The 20,361-nt window shown below is 48.9% G+C and overlaps 1 protein-coding gene across 1 annotated transcript in view; it reads left to right on the top strand.

The window, feature by feature from the left end:
- Positions 1 to 20,361, top strand: part of CACNA1B (calcium voltage-gated channel subunit alpha1 B) — a 310,032-nt gene that overhangs the window by 272,221 nt on the left and 17,450 nt on the right. Inside the window, exons 36-39 of the mRNA XM_049896435.1 lie at positions 3,688 to 3,832; positions 7,007 to 7,134; positions 12,921 to 13,017; positions 15,454 to 15,562. Of these exons, the coding sequence (XP_049752392.1) occupies positions 3,688 to 3,832; positions 7,007 to 7,134; positions 12,921 to 13,017; positions 15,454 to 15,562 (479 nt within the window). The remainder of the gene's footprint in view (positions 1 to 3,687; positions 3,833 to 7,006; positions 7,135 to 12,920; positions 13,018 to 15,453; positions 15,563 to 20,361) is intronic.

Below are 20,361 nucleotides of genomic sequence, written 5' to 3'. Positions count from 1 at the left end.
ATTGTAACCACAGGCATAGAAATTAGGATTTATAGCGCATATTTTGGGGGAACATAATTCAATCCATAACGGTCCTAAAGATTTTTCTTTCCTGATCTATGTGTCCTGTGTCCGCGCAGCCACTCAGGCGGGGCTAACCATCAAAGAGGCTACCCAGTGGGAAGCCACACACAGGCTGCACGGAGGAGGACCCGTCCTCCATGGCTGGTCATTCATTTGCAACCTATTTGTGTCTTTGGATCTTAAGTGAGTCTCCTGGAGTCAGCATATAGTTGGGTCAGGTATTTTTATTTTTCTTTTTAATCTGCGCTGCCCATCTGTGCCCTTTGATTGTAGAGTTTAAACCATTTACATTTAAAATTATTATTGATAAGAAAGGACTTACACATCTGCCATTTTGCTTTGTTTTCCATCTGTCTTATACCTTCTTTTGTCCCTCATTTTGTCCATTACTGCCTCGTCTTGTGTTTAATTCACTTTTTGTGGTGAACCATTTTGATTCCCTTCTCATTTTCTTTTGTGTGTATTTTTTAGATACTTTCTTTGTGGACCCCTTGGGGATTATATTTGACATCCTAAATTTATAACAATATAGTCTTAACTGATACCAACTGAACTTCAATAACATACAAAAACTTTGCTCTTGTACAGCTCTGTCCCCTTCCTTTATGTTGTTGTTTTGTCACAAGTTACATTTTTATACATTGTGTGTTCAATAACAGATTTATAATTATTTTATGCATTTGTCTTTTAAATCATGTAGGAAATAAAAAGTGGAGTTATAAACCAAAAATATAATACTTGCTTTTATATTTATCTATGTAGTTACCTTTACTGGAGATTTTTATTTCTTCATACAGCTTCAAGTTACTGACCAGTGTCCTTTTGTTTTCACATGAAGGACTTCCTTTAGTATTTCTTGTGAGGCAGGTCTAGGGGTAAAAAACTCCCTTAGCTTTTGTTTATCTGGGAATGTCTTAATTTCTCCCTCATTTTCGAAGGATAGTTTTGCCAAATACGAAATTGTTGTCTGACAGGTTTTTTTTTTTTTCTTTCAACACTTTAAATATATCATTCCACTGCCTTCTGGCTTCTATGGTTTCTGATGAGAAATCAGTTGCTAATCTTATTGACAATTTCTTGTACGTGATGAGTTGCTTCTCTCTTGCTGTTTTCAAGATTCTTTGTTTGTCCTTGGCTTTTGACGGTTTGATTATAAAGTGCCTTGGTGTGAATCTCTTTGAGTTTGTCCTACTTGGAGTCCGCTGAGATTCTTAGATATGTAGATTCATTTCTTTCATCAAATTTGGAAAGTTTTCATCCATTAGATCTTCAAATATTCTCTCTGCCCTCCCCCCCCACCCCCATCTCTCCTTTTTCTAGGACTTATAGACTTTAGATCCCTTAGGCTCTGTTCACTTTTTTCCACTCTTTTTTCTTTCTGCTCCTCAGACTGGATAATTTCAATTGTCATATCTTCAAGTTTGATTATTTGCTGATTCTTTCTTCTGCCTATTCAAATCTGCTGTTGAACCCATCTAGTGAGTTAGTTATCATACTTCTCAGCTCCAGAATTTTTGTTTGGTACCTTTTAATAATTTTTATCTCTTTATTGGTATTCTCATTTTGTTCATATGTTTTCCTGATTTCCTCTAGTTCTTTGTTCATATTTTCCCTTTGCTCATTTAGCATACTTAATACAGTTGTATTAAACTTTTTGTCTAGTAAGCCCAATGTCTGGGATTCCTCAGGGATAGTTTCTGTCCCTTTATTTTGTTCTTTGAATGGGCCATCTTTTCCTTTTTCTTTGTATACCTTGTGATTTTTGTTGTTGAGAACTGGACATGTGAATATTATAATGTGGTAACTGTGGAAATTAGCTTCTTCCCATTTCCCAGGATTTGCTGTGTTTTTTATTGTTGAACCCTGTAGTATATTTATTTAGTGACTTTCTCAAGCTTTTCTTTCTTTCTTTTTTTTGCAAAGACTATATCACTTATTATGTATGGTCATTGAAATCTCTATTCCTTTAGCTTGTGTTTAGCTAGTGTTTCAACAGATATTTTCTTGAATTCCAGGAGCTACAAAAAGAAAAGAAACCTCCCCAGGTCTTTGCTGACTGGCTCCATACTAGGGCTTTCCTATATTTAGCCAGGCTTGCACCGAGCCCAAGGATCAGCCTAAGGTGAAAGCTTAGCATCTTCTTAGGTCTTTCTTAGCATACATCCTGGACATATGCATGGCTTTCTAAATACCTCCAGATATGCACTAATTTCCCAAAGAAACTCTCCCTATCTTTTCCTCCCAGACTTCAGGTGGTCTATCATATGTCTCAACTGTAATCTTTTTCCCCATGTGGTTGTGGGTTGTTACTATTATTTATAATGTTTTCAAGAAATGCCCACTGATTTTCTACCCTGAGTGAGTTCCAAGTTCAGCAAAACAGATGAGCACCCTTAGTCAATCTTTCTGGCAGCCCCCAGACACATTAGAGCAGACAGACACAATAATTTGTGAACAAAATCTGCTCATCTCATTCCAGAGCTCAGGACCAGTGTCTCACACTTGGAACACAGGTGTCCATCTTTAAGATTACATCCAAGCTTTGAGGGCAAGTAAAAGCACCACAAAGCTTTCCTAATGTTTTTAAATGGTCTGTTTCTTGATTCAGCATTTGTTTGATTTCCGCAAACTTTTGACTGTTTTACAAAGTTCTGACAAAGTTGGTTCTGACAGTTTCTGCTTGGTTTTCAATATTTCTGTGGGAGGAGAGGAGCTTGGAGTTGCCTTTTCCACCATTTTGCTGGTGTTGCTCTCCTGACCTGTGTTTTTAATGGACCACCTTGTGTGCTGTGTAGGGTAGAAGCAAGAAGATCGGTTAGGAAACTATTGAAACAATTCCAGTGAGAAAAATGGTTATTGCTTGGACCAGGGTGGTGAGAAGTGGTAAGAATCTGGCTATTTATTTACAGTAGAGCCCATAGGATTTGCTGATGAATAGGATGTGGAGAGAGAGAAAGAAAGAAGAGGAGGCAAAGATGACGCCAAAGTTTCTGGCTTAAGCAACTGGAAGGATGGAGCTACTGTTTATCGAGATGAGAAAGACCCGAATGGAGCAAGTTTTTGGGGGGAGATCAGGAGTTTAGTTTTTGGTCATGTTAGTTTTGAGATGCCAGATATCCATAAAGGAATGCTCACTCTGGTACCAAACTCCCAGTGTAGTGGATTGCTTTTAGTAATTAGTGCTTTATCATTTAATGGTCAGTTTGGAACTACAATGCCAGAGGATGATTTTTTTTTTTTTAATAATATTTTATTGTTTTTGGTGAAGGTTTACACAGCAGTTTAGGTTCAACAATTTCTACACAAATTATTCAGTGACATTGGTTACAGTCTTCACAATGTGTGAACATTCTCATTATTTCCTTTCTGGTTGTTCCTAGAGGATTCTTTTTAAGAAACACCCATCTTTGACCCAGGTCTTGCACACAGTGCAGGCTCTCCATGGGTCAGGAGCCTAGAAGAGAAGGCATGCACTGGACAGCTCTTCTGGTGCTGAGCTCTTCCTTTCCCATCATTTCCTGTCTTGGCTGGCTGGGGCCCTAGGTGGAGCTGGAGACCTGCCCTGATCAGACTGGTCCTGCACCTTCCTTTGGGGGCCTCATGCGCCTCTGCCTTTCTTCTCAGGAGCGCCACAGGGGAGGCCTGGCACGAGATCATGCTGTCTTGTCTAAGCAACCGTGCCTGTGATGAGCACGCCAATGCCAGTGAGTGTGGGAGTGACTTTGCCTACTTTTACTTCGTCTCCTTCATCTTTCTTTGTTCCTTTCTGGTAAGTCCTGGTCACTGTTCTCATCCCTCTTGTGTCTGCCTGTCCTAGTCTTTCACCACTGTCTTGGGCCCCCCTCATCTCCTGCTGACCCCTAAGTTTAATCCATGTCATGTCACAAGCAGATTCTTTGTTGATGGCCCTTGTGTCCCAGAGAGCATGGCCTTGTGAATTCTAGAAAGCACCACCTGGCTAAGAGCTCCTTTGCGCCTGGTCTTTAGTTTCATAGAAGGGTTTTAGATGTTCAGGTGGCAACTGCCCTTTAGTTTCCAGCTTCTAGAAAGACTTTCACCACGGAGATGGGATAGGACCAGAAGCCCTCCCACCAGTACCTGGAGTAGATTCACTGAGGGAGTTGTGGAGCTAGGAGAGGGAGGTGGGCCATGTCCTCGGAGACTGGATTTTATTCCAAGTCCAGCAGGAAGCACCAGGAGACTTTAGGCAGGGGTGACATGATCTGTTCCATGTTTTCAAACCTTGCCCTTGATTCCTGTGGATTCATCAGGAGAGGGGCTGTAGAGAGAGAAAGGAGACAATTGGAGTAGAGTGGCCTGGAGATGGTAGGGGGAGCTGGGACACATTTGAAGGTGGGGCTGGCACAACTGATGGAGTGGATGTGGTATGAAGTGGATGGAGTGGATGTGGTATGAAGTGGACGGAGTAGGTGGAGGGCCAGCTCGGGAGATGGGGGGCAGTTGTGGAGCAGCAAGCTAGATGAGGGAGAGAGGGACTCAGACACCTACTGGACCTCTGGGCTGGAGATGTAGATTAGGTGTCATCAGAGTTTGGTGCGTTTATGAGGCTAATGGTATCCTCTAGGTCACTGCTATGCAAGGTGTGGCCCATGGTCAACAGTATCTGTATCACCTCAGCAAGCACCAGAAATGCAGATTCCTGGACCTCAGACTTACTGTGTCAGCACCTCTGGGAGTAGAGCCCAGGAATCTGAGGAACAAGCCTACAGACAATTCTGTGTGCGCTACACTTGAGATGCTTAGAAAATAAGGAAACACTCAGCTCAGGAAGTAGTGCAGCCAGGGTTGAGAAGGAACAGCTTTGAGGTGAGTGCGGAGCCAGGAGAAGGCAGTGCCCTGAAAGCCAAGGGAAGAAAGCTTGTCAGGGAGAGAATAACCCAGCCAAGATACTGTTGGGAGATCACGTACACTGATGACTGAGAATTGTTCCTGGGATATGGAAATGTGGATTCTACCTTTGCAAGAGCAGTTTCCTTGGCATGGTAGGAGCTGAAGCCTTATTAGAGTAGATTCAAGAGATAATGAAAACAGCAAGAGAAGACAACTGAAATGTGGGTGGTACTGAGGAACACCTCAGGTCATGAATGTGCTTTCTTCTACTTGGCAAAGTGGTAGAGAAGTGGATTGTCCAGATCTGGGGTTTTCCTAACAGGTCTGAGGAGGGAGAGAAAGTCAGGGAGCTTTAGGGTGCATGCAAGAGTTTGAAAATACTACTGGATATGGATCAAAGCAGGGTCAGGAGGGAGGTGAGGACCCGAGGGAGGTGATGGACAGGTAAAAGTGGCAGGGTTGGTGGACTGAAGGTCCTGGGTAGAAAAGAATTTTTGGAATGCAGGTATTAGAGGAAGCAAGCTGGAAGGGTAGGAGTTAGGGTCAGAGAGGGGGACATTTGCAGTTGAGATTTTGGAGGTGGTGTGGTCGTTGGTGGTGACCAGTTCAGCATATAGTCATAGGAACAAGTGGAGGGGATCATTGGGGATGAAGAGTCAAGAACTGAGACATCGGCAATGTTGCCCCATCCATGCAGGTAGTAAAAGGAATGAGTACAAAGAGTGGAAGTGGAGACAGAGATAGTGAGCACAGTGCTAAACTTCCCACAAGAGGGGGGTTGGTAGTTGGCGTGAGTGTGAAAGAGCAGGCGACTTTTCTTAGAGGAAGGTGAGGACACCCACACTTCAGCTACAGCATGAAGGTTCAGAGGATACTCAGGGAAGGTAAAGACAGAGGGTTTCTCTGGTGGTGGACTGTGAGCTTTGAAGGGCAGAGTGGAAGGTCTGGATATGGGGAAAGGTATGCCCTGAGACAGGTGAGCTGGTGTGTGGGTAGAGGAATACAGAAATACCTACGAATTTTGCTCCCTCCCTCAGCTGCCAGAACTCAAGGAGAGGATTTCTGATCTTTCAGAATACTCTCATGGAGAGAGGGGAGGGCAGACCCTGGAAAGTCACTGCCCTGGTGGGCACTGGGGCTAGCCTCTTGCTGGCCAAAGGCACCCAGTGCTGAGGAGCTGCGGACACGAGTGAGGTCGAGCCCACCCGCAGCCTTACCGCGCACTGGCTCCAGAAGCTCCCACATAAGCTGCGTGTGTGATGCCCCACTCTGTGGCTAGCACTGCTTGGACATGCCAGGACAGGTTGAGGGAGACCCCAACTTAGCCTTCCCTCTTCCCCACTGTACTCTGTGTGTTGTCCCTATGAACCCCCCTCTCAGCTTCACTGGTTCTGGGGCCGGTCCCCTGGCTGAAGTGCAGGAGGGTATGGCTGGAAGCACAGTCTGCTGGCCTCCCCACAGGTGGGTCTGCACCTGGCTGGGTCTGATGGAAGTGAGAGTGGAAAAATGGGATTGTGATTGTGCAGGCAGGCCCCTTGCAGAGCCCTGGCAACAGCACGTGTGCCAGTCCTTGTAACCACCTGACGAGATGGGTATCATTGTCACAGGGAGGAAATAGGGTTAGAGAGGTCAAATGTCTTGCCTTACATGTGTTCAGAACTAAATTGCCAGCCTGTAGAGCCCATGCTCTCAGCCCAATGCCACTGCCTTCCTTCAAGGCTGGCCTGAGCTGGGAAGAGATGGTGACCACAGAGTTTGGGGATGATAAACTCCAATGGCAGGGTGGACTGTGGGCAACAACTTTGGGGCCTAAATCAGGGCAGGTCAGTCCAAGTAGAGAGAGCTTTCAGAAGAAGAGCCAACAGTGCTGAATATCAGGGTGAAGGTTAATGTGTGGAATGTAGAACCTAGTGCATGCTGGTGGTGGTGTTGCTATAGAGCTGTCCTGGACGCCCAGGCACAGGCCTGCGGGAGGGCGGGCACCTCTTTTGAATGGGTGGCTCTGCTACCTGACACTCTCACTCCAGACTCCACTGGGGTGGGGGATAGGCTGGGCTCTCTCTAGTCACCTCTTCTGCTTCCCACTCTGCAGATGTTGAACCTCTTTGTGGCTGTGATCATGGACAATTTTGAGTACCTTACGCGGGACTCTTCCATCCTAGGGCCTCACCACCTGGACGAGTTCATCCGGGTCTGGGCTGAGTACGACCCGGCTGCCTGGTGAGTTGCCCCGTGCTCTGTGAAGCCTGGTGCTCAGGCTGGCCCACACCTACAGGTCTCAGGAGAGGACTGGAGGGGGGCTCTGGGCCTGTGTAGGACAGGCTGGCATCCCCTCTCCCAGGTGCACTTTCCCTCCCAGGCTCCCCAGGTCTGAGAAATGTTCTTTTAAGACACTAGGCCCTGCCCTCAGGAGATTTCCTGGAGATTGTGAAGCAAAGCATCAGGCCTGCACTCTGTGGGGTCTGGGAGCCCAGGGGCTCTTCTCATAGGCCCCATCACGTCAGGGACCATAGAGGTGTGGTGGGAGGGCATGTGGAGATGGCAGGAGGCCCTCCTTGTGCTCCCACCATCCTCAGGGAGCTCAGGGGCTTCAGGGGCAAACACAGTTCAGGACTTAGGGACTTGTAGCCCTCTCTGCTATGCCCCTCAGGGACAGCAGCCAGCACCCTGTGTCCCTGGCACAAACATAGGCCATGCATGTGGGCACTTGGCAAAGGGCATTTGAGCTAGATGAGTGGTCAGGAAGGCTCTAACACGCTTACAAACCTGCATGCTGCAAGCACGGGGTAACTTGCTTCCAGACATAGTGGACTCATGAGAGGAGGCCTCAGGGTCAAAGGTGGAATTGTTTGGACCCTGTCCCACGGGAGGATCCACCACACCCCTGCAGATGTTCACTCTGAGGGCTGAGGTCACACTTAGCACCTTCGTCTCATCTGTTCCTTCACTTGTCACTCATCACTCATCCACTTATCACTCATTCACTCACTCATCACTCATTCCCTCATTCATCTATCCATTCATTCACTCACTCATCCACTCATATTGTTTGCTAATCACTCATTCACTCACTCATCATTCATTCACTTATCACTCATTCACTCTTCACTCATTCGTTCATCACTTATTCGCTCATCACTTATTACTCACTCATTCCCTCCCATCCACTCACTCATCTACTCAGTCACTCATTCACTTGTTCCCTCATTCATTCATCTACTTATTCACTCATTCATTCATTCACTCACCCACTAATTCATTTGTTCATTCACCCACGCATTAATTCACTCACTCATTCAGATCTTCATCCACTCTTTCACTTGATCACTCTCTCATTCATTCTCTCGAGCTGTTTTTACTGAGGCTGTGCTCTGGATGAGGCAGGGCAGGAAGCAGAAGTGGCCTACACACTGCTGCTGGGTGAGATCATAGAGCTTTGCTCAGTGTCTCACCCAAAGCAAGTGCTCACAGTGTGCAAGTGAACGAATGTGCATGAACGTAGGGTGGGTGCCCATCATTCCATGCTCCATGGCAGTGGGAAGACCACAGAGCCAGGTGTGGATGTTACTCCAGCTCTGACTGCCCTGTAACCCTCATATGGTTCTGTGTCCAGCCACCCCTTCTTGGGGAAGAGGCTTGGAGGAGACAGTGAGCCCTTCCTTGTGATGAGGACACTGGCCGCTCAGAGTTCAGTGCCTGTGCCTCTCTTTTCCTCTAAACTGAAGCTTGGCACAGGAGTGCCCAGGGCTTCCTGACCCTCAAGGCCCAGTGGGCCTGGAAGGTTGTCTGGGCCATGGGGACAGCAGGGGCCCTTCATCCCCTTAGCAGCCTACCTGGAGCACACTCATCCCATCACAGTAAAGATCTGGAAGGTGTGATGTGGGGCTTTTCCCAGGCTGGGTAAGTCCCAGAGCCACTGGCAGTATCAGGGTCGGGACACAGGCCACCTGTCCAAGGCCCTTCAGGCCCACAGTGTTTGTGAGTGAGTTTTCCGTTTTAGTAAAAACTTTGCCATATTACACAGTTGCAGAGCAAGCATTGCTGCGCCAAATACTTCATGGTGACACGTCTGCTTCCCTGGGCTTCGGAGAGTCCAATCACATTCCTGATGGCTCCCTGTGATGTCTAGTGCTTATGCTAGAGCCCAAGGCTGGGATGTTCACCAGGGCTCCCTGGTCAGATTGGAGGAGCAGACTGGCCACACCCAGGCCTGGGCCTTATCAAGCAAGGGCAGGAGAGACCCAGCTAGGCAGAGCTGAGAAAGTCTCAGGGGCTCATCCTGACAAGCTCTTGTAGTTGCTGCTGCTTCTGGGCACACTTTCCCTGAGGACATGATGCTACAGAAAACAGAGATGTTTTGTAGAATGCTATTTGGGCTAAGGAAGAGCAGGTCAGTGCAGGTCAGCGAGGCAAAGACAGCAGCCCTAAACCTTTGCAAGCTGTTGGCCCAGGGCCTCCACAGGCTCCATAGGAAGAACAAACTCCAGAGATATGGAAAGTGTGGTGTGGCTGGCCTGCGGCTTTGGGATCATTTCCCAGATTTTGGAGTCTAGAACAGGGCCCTCTGGAAGGTATATGCCAGCGGGGATAAGATATAGAAAGTGCTTATTTAGATAGCAAAAGACAACCTCGTCTGAGAGGTGGTACCTGCAAGGTAGCACAGAAGACCCAAGGCCTCAGAGGTAACACAGATACTACCTGCTACTGATAGAGAACTCGCTGCTCCTCCAGATGGGTGTACAAGATGGAGGGGCCCTGGCAGAGGCAGCTGAGCAGATTTGGTTCTTGACCCCATGTCCTGGCAGGCCAGGGGGAGCCTCGAATCTTTAAGGAGGCTCCATGACAAATGTGGTCACCTTTATTTCCCAAGTGACCACTTGGAGAAACTTTGAAATAACAACAAAACTTGTGAAGTTTTCCAAGTTTGTATGTGTGTGTGTACACATGCATGTGTGTGCACACACATGAACAAGCACGTGTGCACGTGTGTGTGTGTGGGGTGCATTGTGTCAGTGCACATGTACATGCGTATTCATGTGTGTGTGTGGTGTGAGTGGATGTGTGTGTGCTGTGTCCACATGCATGTACATGTGTGGTTATGGGCGGGTGGGCTTATGTGCGCGTTCATGTGTGTGCATATGTGTGGGTGTTTATGTGCGTGGGCGCGTGTATGGAGAGATTAGAAAGGCACAGAGCTGTTGGTCTCCATTGGTGCCTGTCCCCAGCCCCTTTTCTGTTGCCGCCTCAGCACTTTGTCGTGAAGTGTGGAGGCATGAGTGTACTTAGAATTGCAATCACACTTGCTTTGAGCCAACTCTGCCCACTTTTATGTTCACCCATCCATCGAACAAACATTTCTGAGCATCTACGTGTGCTGGGCACTGGGGACCCACAGGTGAACAGCGCCTGCTCTCAGAGCTCAGCAGAGCGGGGCCGTGGCATGTCTGGGGAGCAGAGGCCTCGTTCAGCTGGGCAAGTTGGAAAAGCCTTCACAGAGGAGGTGGTGGCATCTGAGCAGAACTTCAGGAGCAGAATTGAATCCCAGGGAAGGGCAGGGGGAGTGGGCAGAGGTGTGGGTGGGAGCATGTGAATTGTGTCTGTCTGGAGAGGAGAAGGCAACTCAGAGAAGCCGGAAAGGGAGCCTGAGACCAGGCTAGAATGGCCTTGAACAGTAGTTCTGACTGTTTTGTTGACAATGGGCGAATTGGACAGTGTTTCCATCAGGCAATGACAGTGTCAGGCCCACATTTTCTGTCTACAGCACCTGAGGGGCTCTGAATTGGGGCAGTGGCAGTGGTGAGGGCAGGGGTCTCACCATGCATCCAACCCCCTGTAGTGGTGGGTCTAACAGGGTTAGCAAACATCTTGATCTGAGGCAAAGTGGGGCTTCCTCTCTCTTCCCTCTAACCTAGGCATTTGGATCTTCTAGTTCAAAGGCAGATTTTACACAATTTGGAACTGACTAGACTGAGGGGTAGGGACAAGTGTAGGAGAGCACCCAAGTTCAAGCACCAAAGTTAACCTGAGGGTGCCAGTGTTGAGAACCTGGGAAGAGGGCAAGGTCCTAGCCAGGCTGGTGTTCCAGAGGGGATGCAGTGTGTCCAGGGAAATTGGAATGTCACCAGGCAGATGGACAGGTACCTCTGAGGTTTCTGGGACACTGCAGTTCTTGGGCAGCAGGCATTGGGAGGGAGAGGGGTGGAGAGAGAGCAGGGTGGAGGACTGGGGGACAGGGCAGGCCTTGTGGGGGGAACACTGTGTGCAGAGTGGAGGCTCAGGACAGGGCTGCCAGAGGGACACATCTGTGCTCCACCTGGGTGTTGCCTGCCCTACATCTGGCTCTAGAAGTTGCCTTGGGTAGCCTGCCTCCTGGGGAGCTCCAGTCCCGGCCCCCCAGCAGGAGCCTCCTTTTAGCTCCCCACCCGCCTCCAAGACACACAAGGCCACATCTCCCATCGCAACTGGGCGGGCGGGCGGGGGGCTCCATCGCGCCTCTGTTGCCATAACCTCTGACATTTCCTTTCCAGTTGCCGGATTCATTATAAGGATATGTACAGTTTGTTGCGTTGTATTGCGCCACCCGTTGGCTTAGGGAAGAACTGCCCTCGTAGGTTGGCCTACAAGGTTTGCAACTTCAGAGCCTCCATCTGACATACTCTTCCCTTCCGAAATGCAAACAGCACACACTCCCTGTGGCGTCTGCCCTGCCTGGTTTGGGAATGAAGGACACCTCACCTCTTTCTCCTCCGCCCCCCCTCCCCCGCACTCCAACTTCCTTGACGCTTTGGTCCCCATCTAACCTCCCAACCCCCAGCTGGCTGGGGCCAGGCAGCCTTATGAGACAGTGCACAGGAGAGCTTTCTGGGCCAGTGGGGCCGGGCCTGCAGCGCCAAGGAGGCAGCTTGTCTAAGGGTAGGCTGACGTCGTTCATGCTCAGGGAGGGCCCAGAGGAGGGGGCATGGGAGCAAAACAGCAGCCCTCCCCAAGAGCCTGGAAGCTTTCCCGTCCCTGGGGAGGAGCAGAGGCCAGAGCAGGGCCCAGGACGTGTCCCTCCTGCCTCTGGATTTCCTGCTCGCTGGGGCCCAGCCGGACCTGCAGAAGGGGGTCGAGGTTCGGCAGTGCCCTTTCTCTCCCAACACCTGCACCACCAGGGCAGGCCTTTACCTGGGGAGGGGTGCAGACTCTCAGACCAGCAGCCTTTCTAACCCGGGAAGATGCAGTCACTGTCCCCCAGACACCTCCCTGGATCCAGAACCTTCTGGCTCCTGAGCCCCACACTGGGGGCTAGTCCACCCCTTGTGTGGGGCCCAGCCTCACCCCGGCACTGTCAGAGGGGCACAAGAGAGGTCTCCAGACCGCGTCCCACCACCGCCTGCCCTGCTTGGGCTCTCTGCAGACAGAGCGGCTCCCTCTGGTTTTCTGGTTTGTTTTAGGTTTTCTCACTTTTGTAGTCACTAGCCTAGTTTGGAAGCAAAGCTTGACCATCAAAGAAAGCTGAAGTCTCTTCTGTGGCACTCTGAGCCACAGCCCACCTGTCACATAACTCTGTCTGCCAGCTCTCCCTGGCATGGTGAAAACAGCTGTGCTCTGATTCGGCATTACCGTGGTTTCTAAAAAAGTAAAATCAGAAATTAACAACCCCAAGCCGGCCCATTGCAGCCCTCCCTCATCCCTTCCATGTTCATTAGCTTAGACATCAACCATCCCTACCCACCGCCCTTTGAGGGCTGAGTTGGAGGTGAGACGCTGGGGTCTCTGCTAGACTCCAGGAGGAGGGGGTGGGGGCCGGGGGAGAGGGTGCTGAGGTGGGATCAAAAGGAGAGCAGAGAAATCCCTCATTTTACTTATTTTTAATTTTTGGCATTTAGCCTAGCGTTTTTGATTAACTGGATCTGTTTTCTTGTCTGCCTGCCCCATCTCTCCCGCCCCGCCTCTCCCGCCCTGCTCCCGCCGCGTGGCTCCTCCTGTGGACCCTTGTGTGCCTTGCCGCTGGGACGGGTCTCCAGTGGGCGCATCAGTTACAATGACATGTTTGAGATGTTGAAGCACATGTCCCCACCTCTGGGCCTGGGGAAGAAGTGCCCCGCTCGTGTTGCGTATAAGGTAGACCCCGCATCCCTGCCCCCGGCTGTCTGTGCTGGGGCTCTGTCTTCCCAGACAGGTGTGATCTGTCCGTCGTCTGTCCATCTGCCGTGCTGGCTCCCTGCTCCTGCCTGTATCACTGTTTTCTTCTTCCCCCTAAGCACTCGCCCCAGCTTCCTTCCCTGACAAAGGGACACGACACTTTGACTGGTGTCCTTTTGCCTAGCCCCTGTCCCCTCCCCAAGTGTCTCCCTCTGAGAGGCCTGAGAGGCTGCTCAGGGAGACTGAATCCAAGCCCTCACCCACCTTTCCCTCCCTTCCCTCCCTAGAAATGAGGGCACAGAGCAGCTTTTTGATAATTTATGCCAGCGTGAGCTGGTTTTTGTTCTGCGCTCAGTACCACACCCAGCTCCTCTGTCCCCTGAGCCTTGGCAAGTGGAGGTGCAGCCCTGGTGGGACCTGCGCTCCCTGGTGCTCCCGCAGAGCCACCCAGCTCGGCAAGAGCAGAAGCCCTGAGCCCGAGGAGGGTTGTCTCCAGGGCCTTCCAGGCTCTGAGGGGTTAAGAAAGAAGGGAAGCATCCTGCCGTTCCTGGGCATCCTCAGCCTTGGAGATGCAGAGTGGGGAGCCTCGGGGTCCCAGGTCTTGTTCCCCCAGTACAGGTCACATGGCTCTAGCCCCAAGCCTGCTCCCACCTGCCGCCCTCAGCCACCCCTAGAAGCCTTAATTCCTTTCCAGCCCTACGAGTGCCTGAGCCACCCCGAGCCTCCTGCTGTCCATCTGTCCGTGTATCCTCTCTTATTTTCTGGGCGTTTCAAGTACCCACTGCCACTTGCTGTGCCGGACCCAGGCTTCTGTTTTGTTACCTGATGCGGTGCAGCTTTTAGGGACCAAATGTCCCCTCCATGCCCCCACGCAGAGCCCTTTAACAACTGCATGCGCGTTTCATGGCCCTCCCTGTGTGGATGCATGTGTGTGGTGCCTGCCTGCCTTGAACCTGCAGCTTCATCCTAAAGAGGAGAGCTCTGTCCAGGCCTGGCACCAGGCGGGTGGGCAGGCCAGTGGGGGCCTGGGAGCCTTCCCACTGAACTGACCACGTCTGGGTTCTAGGTACAAGGAGACCCAGGGAGGCCTTGGGGGCGGCAGGCCAGGGCATGGAGGAGGGGTCCAGGAGATGCCCAAGGTGCCCTGCTGGTGGGTCTGGGCCCAGGGCTGTCTGTGAGCCTTGCTGAGAGTGGCCGCCCCCAGCCCTGGATGGCACTCTCCCCTATTGGGGACCATCTGTTTATTCTCAATTCTCTCCCCACCCCAGTTCCCCTCCTGGGACAGGAATTCCTCTGCTTCTTGCTGCCATGCTGGTTGCCAAGCTTCCTGGTGTGTTACACAGGAGGTCCTGGGACCCAGTCACACTGGGTGGAGTTTCGCCAGCCTTCTAATGGGACTGAGTTCTGGGCCCATTTGTGCTCATGTCGCCAACACATCCCCTGCCAAGCTGAGGACCCTGGATTTGGAGCAGGAGGCTGGGGACAGGACTGCGTGGCCCCCCCCCCAGAGAAGGTGCTGGGGCACCTGCCTAGCCATAGGGAGCAGGTGACAGGAGGACTGTGAGCCCACACCTTAGTTCCCTCCCTGGGCTACTGGGCCCATCTGACAGCTAAGCTGCCTCCCACCTAGGGTATTCCAGACACACCCTAGGGCCTCAAAAGCTCCACCAGAGTGACTGCCTCAATCCTGTCTGTGTCTCCGGCCAGGCAGCTACCGATCATACCCCTAGGACACACATTTGCCTCCAGCTGCCCACCTGGTGTGGAGTTGGGGGGAGAGTGTGTGTGTCCCCCGGGAAGCCAGGGCTGGCACCCCCATGCTGCCAAGGCCTCCGAGCTCCTCTCACAGGAAGGACCAGGTTCCTGAGGTGCCTTCTGCTGAAGGGAGCATCAAGAGTGTCCCCAGGATCCAGCCAGGGTTGGGGGGAGCCATAGGGCAGAGCCTTCCAGATGGGGCTGAGTGAAGCCAGCTTGTTACCCTCGAGGGACACCTCCCCAGGGGCTGGACCTCTCAGCGTAACCCCTTGGCCACCCACCCCTGGCCCAGGTGCCCCAGGATGGTGACTAAAGAGGCAAGATGGGGCCCCTTCTTTCCTACTCTGTGTCCCACTGAGCTTTAGCCTTGGTCCCACAGCCTGGACCCATCCCCTTTTCCCAGCAGGGAGAGTTTGGGGCTCTTTCAGAGGGACCAGGGCATGGCCCTGCTCTGTGCTTACAGTCCTGGGTCTCCACCTTCCTGCAGCCAAGCCAAGTCCTCAGCACCAATGAGGGGAGGGTCTGCAGGTGATTATGAATGCTGGCAAAACTCCCAACCAGGCCCAGCCCCAACCTCCAGGGGGCCATGCACCATGCAGTCCTGCTAAGTGAGGGTGACCTCAGTAGGCCCAGTCCTGATCTGCCTGTGTTCCTTCCCAGCGCCTGGTACGCATGAACATGCCCATCTCCAGTGAGGACATGACAGTCCACTTCACGTCTACTCTGATGGCCCTCATCCGGACTGCACTGGAGATCAAGCTGGCTCCAGGTGAGCAAGATGACAGTGAGGAGGATCCCGTAACCACCTATATATCTGCACTATGATCACCCCATTTCAGATAAGGAAGTGGAGGTACAGTGAAGTCAAACCACTTTCCCTGTGGTTAGGGCTCACCTGACCGGGCTGGACCAGCTACACCGTGTGCCAGCACCCCTCTCTGGGTTGAGGAGGCTGCGTGCCCTCTTCTCTCTCACATAGAGACCCCAGTCCTGCCATCAGGCCCTCTCTGGGCCTCACTGATATGACCACAGAGCTTGTGCCAAGACAAAGAGAGACTGAACCTCCAGCACGTCCTCCTCCACCTTCCCTCATTTGATGACTGTGCTTCCTGTTTCCCAGAGAAGATCTAAACTGTCAGAAGAGGACCCTCACCTCTGTATGGATAAGTCACAGCCAGTCCCTCCCCTAGACACTAGGTTCCATTCTTATCACCTACTCAAGGACATTATTCTAGCAACTGTCCACTCTTTTTCAAAACCAAAAACCAAACCCACTGCCATCAAGTCGATTCCAACTCATAGCAACCCTATGGGACAAAGTTGAGCTGCCCTGTAGGGTTTCCAAAGCTATAAATCTTTGTGGAAGCAGAGTGCCACATCTTTCTCCCATGGAGTGGCTAGTGGATTTGAACAGCTGACCTTTTGGTTAGCAACTGAGCACTATAACCACTGCACCTGTCTACTCTTTCTCATAGCCTGTCCATTTTGCTGTCTCTACTGGATTATTTCTGTCAATATATGAACATGCTCCCATCTTTAAAAAGTCCTTCTCTTCCCCCTACTAACTTCCCTATATTTCTTCTTTCCTCCACAGCAAAGAACTCTTTGAGAGCTTTGTATTGCCTCCTTACTTGCTCTTTTCCCAATCTCGCTCACATGCACTCCAATTAGACTTTCCCCCCAACACTTCACTGAAACTGCTTTTGTTAAGATCCCCAGTGATCCACATTGCTAAATCTATGGATCAATTTTCAGTCCTCTTCTTACTTGCAGCCTTCTCTCACTTGGACACTCCCTTCTTTTTGAAGTTTTTGAGTCTCTTTTTGCGGTTTCTCTTATCTCTCATCCTCCACATGCACCTGTGTCCCCAGACATCTGCCCTCGCTCCTTTGTCATCTCATTTATTCTCGTGGCTTTAAATATCAATTCCAATTTTATATCTTTGGCCCAGATCTCTCCCCTGAACTTCAGACTCACCAGTTTAGCAAGTTATTCAAATCTCCACTTAGAGGTCCAATAAGCATTCCAACATTAACTTGCCCAAACGAACTCTTGATATTCCCCACTACCTTCCCATCTCTGTAAACAGACTTTGGAATCATCTTTATCTCTCCCCCCTCCCCTTTTTTCCCCTATACCATTTCTGGTCTATATCCAATCTCTTATAAAATCTTGACTCTACCTCCAAAACATAGCCAGAATATCCAAAATATATCCTCTGTCCTTCTCCATTGCTAAGTCCCTGCTCCAAGTCACTGTTGTCTCTTAACTGGGTTGTTGCAGTAGCCTTCTAACTGGCCTGCTTCTGCCTTTTCCCCTGCAGTCTACCCTCAACACAACAGCCAAAACGATCTTGTTAAGAGGCAGATCAATAAAAATGATGAATGTCTAGACTGATCAAGTAGAGAAAAGATTCCAGTATAAGGAATAAGAGAAGACACGTCACTGAAGATCTTGCTGACATTAAAATGATAAAAAAAAAAAAAAAAAGAAGATAGCAAGAACATATTATGAACAACTTTATGCCAGTAAATTCAACAACTTAAATGAAATAGAAAAATTGCTTGGAAAACAAAAACTACAAAAGCTTACTCAAGAAGAATAGGTAACCTGAGTAGTACTATATTTATTAAAGACATTAAATTCGTAGTTAAAAACCTTCCAACAAAGAAAATTCCAAGTCCAAATGGTTTCACAATGAATCCTACCAAACGTTTAAGAAAGAATAGGAATTTTACACAAACTTTTTCAGAAAATAGAAAAAGAGAGACTATTTTCCAACTTATTTTACAAGACCAGCATTACTCTGACACCAAAACCAGACAAAGACATGACAGGAAAAGAAAGTTACAGACCTATATCCCTCATGAACATAAACACAAAAATCTTCAATGCAGTTTTAGCAAATTGAATCTAACAATATATAAAAAAGATAATATATTTTGTCACAAGTGGGGTTTATCCCAGGAATGCAAGGTTGATTCAACGTTTGAAAACCAATCAATATAATTTACCATATCAAAGAAGAAAACCATGTCAATAGATGCAGAAAAAACGTTTAACACAATTCAACGTCAATTCGTGATTTAAAAAAACAAAGCAAAACAAACAAACAAAACTCTATGGAATTGAGTTGAGGAAACTTCCTCAATCTGATAAAGCATGTCTTTGAAAAACCTACAGCTCTTGTCACACTTAACAATGAAACACTGAATCCTTTCCCCCTAACTTCAGAAGCAAGGCAAGGGTGTTTGCTGTCACCACTACTGTTTAACATTGTATTTGTGGTTCTGTTGTTGTTAGATGCCCTCGAGTCAGTTCCGACTCATAGGGAACTAAACACTGTCGGGTCCTGTCACATCATCACAATCGTTGTTATGCTTAAGCCCATTGTTGCAGCCACTGTATCAATCCATCTCTTTGAGGGTCTTCCTCTTTTTCAGTGACGCTCTACTTTACCAAGCATGGTGTCCTTCTCCAGGGACTGATCCCACCTGATAACATGTCCAAAGTATGTGAGATGTAGTGTCGCCAACATTGCTTCCTAGGAACATTCCGGTCGTACCTCTTCCAAGGCAGATTTGGTTCGTTCTTTTGGCAGACCATGGTGTATTCAGTATTCCTCACCAGCACCCCAATTCAAAGGCCTCACTTCTTCTTCAGTCTTACTCATTCGTCGTCCAGCTTTTGAATGCGTATAGAGCAATTGAAAACACCATGACTTGGATCAGGCGCACCTTAGTCTTCAGGGCGACATCTTTGGTTTTCAACACTTTAAAGAGGTCTTTTGCAGCAGATTTGCCCAATGCAATGTGTCTTTTGATGTCTTGACTGTTGCTTCCACGGGTGTTGATTGAGGATCCAAGTAAAATGAAATCTTTGACAACTTCGGTCTTCTCTCCATTTATGATGATGTTGCTTACTGGCTCAGTCGTGAGGATTTCTGTTTTCTTTATGTTGAGGTGTAATCCATACTGAAGACTGCGGTCTTTGATTTTCATCAGCAAGCGCTTCAAGTTCTCTTCACTTTCAGCAAGCAAGGTTGTGTAATCTGCATATGGCAGGTTGTTATTGAGTCTTCCTCCAATCCTGATGCCCCATTCTTCAGATCGAATAAGTATGATGAAAGGATACAACCCTGATGCACACCTTTCCTGACTTTAAACCAAGCAGTATCCCCTTGTACTGTTTGAAAGACTGCCTCTTAATCTATGTACAGGTTCGTCATGAGCACGATTAAGTGTTCTGGAATTCCCATTCTTTGCAATGTTATCCATAATTTGTTATGATCCACACAGTCGAATGCCTTTGCATAGTCAATAAAACACAGGTAAACATTTTTCTGGTATTCTCTGCTTTCAGCCAGGATCCTTCTGACATGAGCAACGATAGCTCTGATTCCATGTCCTCTTCTGAATCTGGCTTGAATTTCGGGCAGTTCCCTATTGATATACTGCTGCAGCCATTTTTTAATGATCTTCAGCAAAATTTTACCTGCATGTGATTTTAATAATATTGTTCGATAATTTCCGCGTGCTGTTGGATCACCTTACTTGGGACTAGGCATAAATATGGATCTCTTCCAGTCAGTTGGCCAGTAACTGTGTTCCAAATTTCTTGCCATAGATGAATGAGCACTTCCAGTACTGCATCCATTTGTTGAAACCTCTCAGTTGGTATTCTTTCAATTTCTGGAGCCTTGTTTTTTAACCTATGCCTTCAGTAGCTTGGACTTCTTCCTTTAGTACTATCGGTTCCTGATCATATGTTACCTCCTGAAATGGTGGAACGTCAACCAATTCTTTTTGGTGTAGTGACTCTGTGTATTCCTCCTATCTTCTTTTGATGCTTCCTGGGTCATTTAATATTTCCCCTGTAGAATCCTTCAGTATTGCAACTGGAGACTTGAATTTTTTTCTTCAGTTCTTTCAGCTTGAGAAATGCACAGCATGTTTTTCCCTTTTGGTTCTCTGTTTCCAGGTCTTTGCACATGTCATTATAATACTTTATCTTCTCGAGCAGCCCTTTGAAATCTGTTCAGCTCTTTTACTTCATTATTGCTTTTCCTCTAGCCCTTCTCACTATCCAACATATTGATTTTTTTTTTAACCTATTTCTACTTTATTGTAGAATAAAGTAATGTAAACCCCTGAAGGAAGGGGATTTTTTTTTTTTGCCCTAGTGCCTAGAACAGTACCTGATATTTAGTGAGTGCTCAAAAAATATTGTTGAATAAATCAATGAATGGATGAATGATTGCAATATTACCATATTCATTCCCCATCCCCACTGCCACCCTCATCCCCAGCATACACATGCACACACATATGCCCAAACATTCCAGGTGAATGCTCAGCTCACGCGTGTGTCTCCTTCTTCAGGCAGGCTCCCAGGAGGGAGAGGCCTGACTGGCCCCCACCTCCACAGCAGTGCTCCTTCCCTCTGCACTTTCTCTCAGTGCCCATACTTGCCATCTCACCTACCACACAATGTCACTCCTGCTGCCCCATTCTGCTTGTCCTTCACAATGGGGGCCTCCTAATGCCTGTCTCTTTCCTTCACTACCAT

This window comes from Elephas maximus, chromosome 9 (genome assembly GCF_024166365.1).
Source record: "Elephas maximus indicus isolate mEleMax1 chromosome 9, mEleMax1 primary haplotype, whole genome shotgun sequence".
Classification (NCBI taxonomy): Eukaryota; Metazoa; Chordata; class Mammalia; order Proboscidea; family Elephantidae; genus Elephas; species Elephas maximus.
This window is presented reverse-complemented; position numbering and strand designations above follow the sequence as displayed.